The 8,683-nt window shown below is 37.6% G+C and overlaps 1 protein-coding gene across 4 annotated transcripts in view; it reads right to left on the bottom strand.

Annotated features, from left to right (window-relative positions):
* Nucleotides 1–639: 639 nt before the first annotated feature.
* arhgap12a (Rho GTPase activating protein 12a) overlaps nt 640–8,683 on the bottom strand; it is a 34,547-nt gene continuing 26,503 nt past the window's right edge. For 2 of the 4 annotated variants that reach the window (XM_051862647.1, XM_051862657.1), the window contains 12 exons: nt 7,978–8,043; nt 7,177–7,238; nt 6,982–7,063; nt 6,784–6,882; nt 5,809–5,907; nt 5,594–5,696; nt 4,406–4,522; nt 4,224–4,322; nt 2,608–2,685; nt 2,374–2,508; nt 2,177–2,282; nt 640–1,990 (listed from right to left, as the gene is read on the bottom strand). In XM_051862647.1, the coding sequence (XP_051718607.1) occupies nt 1,816–1,990; nt 2,177–2,282; nt 2,374–2,508; nt 2,608–2,685; nt 4,224–4,322; nt 4,406–4,522; nt 5,594–5,696; nt 5,809–5,907; nt 6,784–6,882; nt 6,982–7,063; nt 7,177–7,238; nt 7,978–8,043 (1,221 nt within the window). In that variant the 3' untranslated portion in view covers nt 640–1,815. The remainder of the gene's footprint in view (nt 1,991–2,176; nt 2,283–2,373; nt 2,509–2,607; nt 2,686–4,223; nt 4,323–4,405; nt 4,523–5,593; nt 5,697–5,808; nt 5,908–6,783; nt 6,883–6,981; nt 7,064–7,176; nt 7,239–7,977; nt 8,044–8,683) is intronic. The other 2 variants (XM_051862667.1, XM_051862675.1) reach the window with 1 other exon arrangement.

Raw genomic sequence — 8,683 nt, 5'->3', positions numbered from 1 at the left:
CTAATTTTTCCTCACAATAGTTGTTATCCAGGAAGATGTTTAGAATTTGATATAAAACTTAGACAAGCCTATAATACTTAAAACCTTAAAAAGCAGAAGTGATAAAAACCTGTCAGAGCACTGTTAAGTGACACAGCATCCACTGTTTGTGAGGTTATTTAAGTAAAATAGCATTTCACTTAGTCAAGAGTGAAATAAGGGAGTATTAGAAAAAGAAATCAGAGATGCAGTGAACAAACTGCATCCAGTTCCTCTTTTTTTTCTTCCTCGTGTGGTCAGTCTGCATCTTTATCTATAACAATATAATCTGTCATAATATATCAACAGCATTAAAGGAATGTTTTGGGACCAATCATCTAGATTCTCCCCTCAAAAGCAAACCAAAATAGCATTTACAGTAACAAACTTACAACAGATATCTGAACCAGAACATTTCTTTATACAGCTGCCCTACAAAATGCTTTGATCAAATTCATAATAATCATCAGGTGAAATTAAAGAGCAGGTTCATATACCAGTAGTTAAATTTTATGTGAGAAAGTTAATGTGAACACATGAAAAACAAAACAACAGTGTTACTGTGATGTTTGCTGCCCCCTGGTGGAGAAACTTTGGGAGTAATGACACTCAACAAGGTGACCGATTTGCCTTGTCAAGTTTATTTTGATCAAGACAAAGCTCTGCAACATAAAGCAGAACATTTGATGAATTACATTCAACAGCCATTTACCAAATAACCATATCTGAAATAATTCTTATGAAAACATTTTAATAAAGTCTCTAATACAATTGTGGTGCCTTTACCTCCATGTGCTCTTTTTACTCCTCACACACACATATAGTATGTCCGTCAGATATCTTTACAAAGAGAAATCCGGTTTAACCCACTCACAATTTCTCTCTCTAATATAAGATCTTCACATGCTATTTTGTCTACAGCATACTGTACTCATATTAAATAGGATGTGAGACTTGCATGACTGGGGTCTGGTCAGGAACAGTAGTGAATCTAATGTCCTCACAGGGTTAAATTTGCATACATTTTATTCCAGTCTAAGGGCCAAGACGAACAGATGCGCTCACACAGCATGAAATATACCAGACATATACTTGCATACTGCAAGTGTTTGTGCATCCTTTGATTTTGGACTGATAGTCTGGAAATCAAGGCCGAGACTCAAACAAAAGATTGTGTGTCCGTATCTATGGAGTCTACACAATAATTCCAGTGTTTCCCAGCAGTGGTCATCTCAGAGGTCACTTCCAGCAGGCCAGAACAGAATGAAATCCATCCCCGCAGAGATTTGAATTTTAATACAAGATAAAATCTGTCCATCATGTCAGTCAATCAGTTGACGTGTTGTTCCAAAATGTATTACAGTATTACCACGGAAAGATGTGATGTAAAATGTAATACTAGTAGTGAATGGAAATCTAAAATGAAGCATCAGATTTCTCCCATAAGCAACACGGTTTTCAGTCGGACAGAAAAATGTTCATATTTCAAGCCCTTGTTGCTTCAACCAAATCCGTAAATGGTCCAAAAATCACATAGTCCAATGGATTTGGGTATATATATATATAAAAAATATGACATCCAGGCAAGAAAAACATGACTATATGTTAGTCCAATAAAGATATGAGAAAGGATTAGACTGTTTATGTTGAAGCCAGAATGGTTTTCTAATATGGGCGGTCCTCTCATGTAAACATACCAAAACATGTTCAGTGTTCAGACTGGCAGTCAATGGGCTGTCCGGTCCTCAGCAGTGACTGGCCCGTTGAATTTGGTCAAAGGGTTCCTATGTATGTGACCTACCTGCCGAATATGGTCTCATATTCCATAAGAACAAGCTCAACAATCTGGTTCTGGTAGACCATGTGCACGGCCATATTTGCCGTCTCTGTCTCCGGTCGCAGAAGTGTCGGGCCGAACACAATGGCTACACTCTGGGTGGTCATCCTGTTCTCGTCGACATGCTGGATCACTCTACAGACAGAGAAAAAGGTTATAAAAACAGGGGCAGTTGACAAAGCATACACTTCATCTAAAACTATTTTAGGATTTTTCCAATTATAAATTACCTAATTATTTCCATTTATGATTATGCACTTTCTAGAGTAGAAATGGATTTTATTCATCATTTGTTTTGTCTCCTTCCCCTTTAATACTCACTTCTTCAGGTGTTTGAAGAGCACCTGTATGGTGTCGTGGTTGGGCCGTGGCAGTTGCTTCATCAGATCCTTAACCGTCTGAACTTTGTGCTTATAATCTGGCATTTCTACATGAAGAAGAACACACAAAAGTGTTAAAAATGTGCAAGAAACATTTCTGTTTAAACAGCCGTGTTTCAAATATTGTTTTCCACTCACTGATAGCGGCGATGAAGTCGTTGAAGAAAGTATAAGTGAATAAAGGTTCTGGCAGCTCGCGGAAAAACATCTTCAGAGCTCCAGTGGTCACGTGAATGTCCTCCCATTTACTGTCCCCTAAATCCACTTTCTCATCTGCATTTATGTGGATTATAGTAACACAAACTATCAGTTTTTTTCCAGTAATCGGTTATTTATACATTAGTAAGGCTGTAAAATGGTGGAAGTGCGTACCATGATTAACAGCAAATCTCAGTTTTTGTATGATGGCCAAATTTCCACTGACTCTGTACAAACCATCCACTCCTAAACCTGGATGAAGGGAGAAAGAGACAAAGAAATTACAATCATTACAAAGCATTAGAATGGATATTAGGATACAGTTTGCAGTAGCACATCAACTCATCCCGTTTACATGCACACCAAAATTGTAATATTTATCAGAATTTGGCAATATTCTGTTATTGAGTCATGTTAGTGTCGTAATCGCAAAGAAAACACCTCATTCAGAAAATCCACTGAAAGAAGACATGCACACGCTCAGTCCGCAAGGAATTGTAGATGCTAACAGATGCTTAGCTAGGTATTCAGGTATGGCAACTCAAGCTAAATGGACACATTTCTGGAGCGATAATAAGACTGACTTGTTTTTATATAATTATTAAAAGAAATTAACATCAATGCTTGCCAGCCCTTTACAATTTTGTGATGGTGTTGTGTTCGGGTCTTAATTCAATTATTGTGAAAAAGTATTAAAAAAACGAATAATAGCTGAGCATACTGTATAATCAATGGCAGCACTAAATCTCCTGGTAAATAACTGTGGGAAAGAAAACATGCATGTGTGCATGTGAAGATTGGCATACTTAAAGGCACAATATGTAAATATCGCCGCTAGAGGCCACTTATTCAAAACACAGGCGTAGCTTGATGACGCCTTGATTTCGCAGAAGCATGGGAGGTGTTGTCTTCACGTCTACAGCCAGTGTAAAAGAATCTGACGGGATTATCATATTCATATTCATGGATGAGCTAATGTATTAAAGATTTATTAACATTACTGTAGTATGAAGCAAGGTGTGCGCTGGAGCAATTGCTAATGAGACACAAGCGCGACACACGGGTCAAGATAGCAATGGAGCTTTTATTATGGCGCAGACGAGCACTTCTGCTTCTTCCAGTCAAGCGTATGTGGGGTAACGAAGCGCTGTTTTATCATATTAGATATATTTGTGTGTTGAAAGTTGTTTTAGTGCTACTCTGTGTGTTCGCTCAGCGGCTCCTATGAGACACTTGTTGCACACTGCAGTAAGCAAGATCGATATTAGGCATGGTAAAACATAGTACTCAAGGTAAATCAAGAAGCGAGATTTAAACAATAAGAATTACTGTGTTGAGCTGATGATTAGTTTTCTGTTGATGAATGTATGCAAACAGTTGCTCACCTGTCTTATAAAACACATAATATATTAAAGTGTCTTTGGTGTTTCCATGGTTTCAACAAAATAAACCCGGAAATCGAGGGTAATGCAAGTATGATGTCATTGTTTGGCGATGCACGGACATAGTCTGAGTCCTGGTTAAAATTGCTTATTTCTTTGGATTTAAACATTCTTGGAAACATTTGGGATAATGTAAGTACACAAGTCAACAAAATATATAACCTTGTTGTAGTGGTTTTTGGATATTTTGATCCAAAAATCTTACATATTGTGCCTTTAAAACAACCACAGGAGTGAAAATAGTAATTTAAAAAGTTATAATCATTATAATATGCATAATCATTCATGGGTAAATTTAGGATTTTGAGAGTCAATATTCAGCTTCACATGGGCTAAACAGAAGATTACCAGTCTTCTCCACATGCTCGATGCACATCCGGACGAAGCGAGGGACGGTGGAGGTCTCTCTCTGACAAAGACTGCTCAAACTGGAGCCAAACACCTGATCTACAAAAAAGAGAGAAAATCAAATATAAACGGCCTCTGAATTTTACAGATCACCCAGTTCTGTTTGTATATGCATGTGGTACCTTTAATGTAGCCCTTGTCTTTGACAGCCTGTAAAGTGGGTCTGCCGGTGAGAAGCTTCATTAGCTTGGTCTTCTTCTTCTGTTCCGCATTATCCATGCTTGCAGTCTTCTTAATATCTAAAGCATCAGGGTGGAGAAGTCTATTTAAGGAATGGTGCACAACTCCAGGTGCACTGGGCTGAATACAGTGATTGGTAACAAAAAAAAACATGCTCAAGCTCAGTTCTAAAAAAACCTAATTAGCTGCCTATATTAACAACATTTTAAGATCTCATAGGTGGACTATTGGTACTAATACAGCACTCATAGTAATGTGATTGCATGTCTGAACAGTCAAATACACCTCAAATTTGGTCAAAATGGCTGTATTAGAGAGTATTAATGTAAAATACACCTGCAGCTGTCGTGAAAATTAAATCAAAGATAAAACTGCTTGCTTCTCTTGACTAAATAATACCATGGGGAAAAACTGCCAAATATATATTTTTAGAATCATCTTTTAAATTGGCAGCAGGTATATTAGGCTGCTGTCACTTTAAGACCTGATGCACAGATCCATTATACTGTTACACATGCGTTTTCTTTCTCAACTGTTTACGTTTACTTAAAACATGACTGTGTTTATGTGAATACTCACCAAGAATGGCATTTTGACATTATTTTGTGTGTATTTGACTGTTTAGCCTCAATAAGCAGCAAAAAAAGAACTCAATTTAGTACTGAGAGGTGGATTTATGTGTGCACACTTTGGGTGTGAGCACAAAATTATGTGCAATACACACAATCCCATGCTGAAAATCAAGCCCTGTAAAACCAACAATAATCACCCAGAGCTAATGAAACGAGTGAGTGAGGGGAGGTGTGTTTGTGTCGGAGAGATGAGAAAGCGTAGCTGGTATCCAGTATCTATTCCACGGAAAATGAGTATTGGAAGCATTTCAGATATTTCAGTATTGATCTGTATAGAAAAATCAATATTTATGGCAACACTACATTGCACTTAGTTTATTATTATATATAACCACCAAAGTGGCTAGTAGGAGTGACTGTGTTACACGCCACTGCTGAAATCCACCCACATTTGGCCAGTTGGCAGGTGTTAATGTCAAACCCTATTAATTTTTTTTTTCATCTTTGTAGTATTGTCTTTACACACACACACACAAACACACACACACACACACTTACCTCTGTTCTTCTTGGAGTTTCTTTGCTCTTTTTCTTTGTCATGTTTCTCCGTGTCAGGAGATTCTGACATGTCTTCTTCAATGGCCTCATCAGACTCCCACATCTGCAATATGAAACACATTAATGTCAGTACAAGGATCAGAATGATTAGAGTTCAGACGTAAATTAAGTTCATGCATATTAGAAGAGTAGAGAGAAGAGAAGAGTAATCTTACATATGTGTGTATGGCATCAGTCAAAGCTTTGTGCCAATCGCTAATGAAGCTGTCATTGTCTGACTGCAAGAGGAGCTCCATGCCCTGCCGGGTCTTCAGCTACACATGAAATCAAATCAATATTTGTTACACATGAACCATGTTCAAACATCAGGCTGTGTTTAGCAAAGCTTCAGCCAGGCTCCTTAAAAAAGGACAGGTTAATCCACTGAATGGCCTTAATAGCAGTTCAACATTCAGACCTCTTTTAATGGATAAATATTCAGACCTCATTTAACCTAATAAAGCACAGAGAGCCAATTAGGTCAATAAATCCTGTTTCATCTGCCAATGGCTGATGAAATGAAAACATTTACCCATAAAAAATGTTTTGTATTAGCCAGAGACATGTATTTTGCATTAATTGCAAAATATTGTTTTTTTTTTTTTTTTAAAGTACCACTCACATTTTCTTGAGAGAATGTAAGAATCTACCTTTGTTTTGTTTTGCTCATCATTAGAAATATGCTGCTGCATGAAGTTCTGGAGATACAACAATAAAAGGGAAAAAAAACTTTTGGCTTTCTAACTAAACTCCTAAACTTCTGATGGCAAACTTTCCATTGAGATAAAAGTTGGCAGAAGACGTGTGACAGTCACTGTCACAGTCTCCGACCTTAATCAGTGAGGGTCATTCTTACATTGTGATTTACAACATTGTGTAAAAAATTTGTGGCCAACTTGTTGCAAACTCATGCCTGAACAGCTGAACATGCTGCAAACTCATTAACTTGCCAAAACTTGCAATTTTTTCCCCCATTCATGACTTCTTCTGAGAATATAGCTGTTATAAGTGATTCTGCTTATCAAACTTTAATTAAATATTTTGTAAATTTAGCCTTCCTGCTAAATGATTAGGCACACACACACCTTCAACACCTTAATTTCTAATCAGTCAACAAGAAATGTGAGATCAGTCTCCAACAGTCTGTTTACCTCTAGAACATGTTTCTTGCTGGATTTGTCTTTAGACGCCCAGTCCACTGACCCTCCTTTGAGATCCACACTGAACTCCAGCTTCTGGTCTCTTCCAAACTGAACAAAACATTAACATACACACCAGACATATAAAACAAACAGAGACCATCACATGGGCTACAAATGATTTTCTCTCAGCACTGAACTGTCACTCACCCAACCAGTCCCACTCCCTTGGCCTTTATTAAATAGCAGTAATGAACCCTGCAAAACTGTCCAATAGGAGGTCCAGTTCTTCCTGTAGGCATGAAATTGGACAAAGAAACCAATTACAATATCAGCACAGCAGTAGTTATTTGTTCAATCTGTCAGATGAATGGGAGCAAACCCTCCCTGTTTGTTTTTACTTACCGGACCTTTTTTCCATTTTCAGTGATTTTAGTCATGTTTAAATTGCCACATTTCTCTGACGGCTGAAAGGAAGAATAGACAAACAGATGTGAAAAGAGAAAAAGAGGACAAACCTAAATAAACAAACTACAGTTAAGAGTGATAAACAGCAAGCGGCCACAGAATCAATCCAGAACAGAGCGAGAAAAGACAAGCAACCTGATTTTAGCCTGTGGCAACAAATACTGAACCACCATAAAAGAGAAATTACAAAAGAACAGTGGTTTACACCTGTTTGTACTGACCTACCTTACAGTCAGTGTTTTACTAGAGAAGCAGCAAAACACAAAATCAGCCAATCAAGCCTATAAAATGGACTGTTCTAAAATCTGATTGGATGAGCATTCAAAGCATGTGCAAATGCAAAATAGCTGATGTAGACACCTGTGATCACATATCAATTCTATTCGGTATTAATGCAACACAGTGACTTAGAATTACTTTATTTTTTATTAATATCACTGCTAATGAATGTAATCACTTGACAGTTTGGACATACTGCAGTTGCTTTATAAAGGCAGTGATCCATGAGAGGTCGTCCGGTGATTTTACAATGACCAAGAGGGTTTTTAGAGCCTATCATCAGCCCTTAACGCCGAGGCTCTCTTAGTTATTGATTTATTATAAACCCACACCACAAGCACAAAGTATAGTCAGAGCTCTGCATAAAGAGAGGAGCTAAGACAGGGCAGGGAAAAGACAAACAAAATGGGAAAAAAATTAGGAGCAGGAAGAGAAAGAATGGATGATGCTGATACTAACAGACTGGGGAGGTTTAGGAGAGGGGGGACAAGATGAGTCTGAGTCGGGGGAGCCAGTTTTAGTGTCCTAGACAAGAAAACAACAAACCACATAATTCAAACTTGTGTCAACACCTGTAATAATATGTTAATGAGATAGCATTATATACACTTCTATTTTCATTTCAGGATCAATTAAGATATTCTGTCTTTACTTAAAGTCAAAATCATTTATTAGGTCAAAACAGATTGTTTTGAAGACAGCATCAGTTTCCAAAGCCAGACAGGACATGCTTTTCTATTACTGATCTTTTAATCAAAGTATGTGATTAATCACACAAGTGCAAAGCATTTCTCAAATCATTAAAGAAACGGTTTTTTAATTCTGACATCATCTCAACTTTACGCCACTCAAAATCATCCACTGAAGAAAAAATAAACATCCTAGAGGATGTGAGCAACATAAGTTTGTGTACATGATCACAGAGCTGAAACGATTACTTTAAGCAGGATATATTCGAGTGCAATTTCTAGGGATGCTCCGATCGATTGGCTGCAGATCAGTATCGGCCGATCATCACATTCTATAATTCGATCGGGAGTCACAAAACATTAGTAAACCATCGTAAATTACACATCTTTATTTAAACAACATAACATGATGCGTAGATCTTGAGAACATCCTCAGGGAGTGACATGACATGCTGCCTGGCTAAAGCTTCTGGGAT

The sequence above is a fragment of the Ctenopharyngodon idella genome, chromosome 2 (assembly GCF_019924925.1).
Source record: "Ctenopharyngodon idella isolate HZGC_01 chromosome 2, HZGC01, whole genome shotgun sequence".
NCBI classification, from domain to species: Eukaryota; Metazoa; Chordata; class Actinopteri; order Cypriniformes; family Xenocyprididae; genus Ctenopharyngodon; species Ctenopharyngodon idella.
Note: the sequence above shows the minus strand (reverse complement) of the source record. Positions and strands in the feature narration are given on the sequence as shown.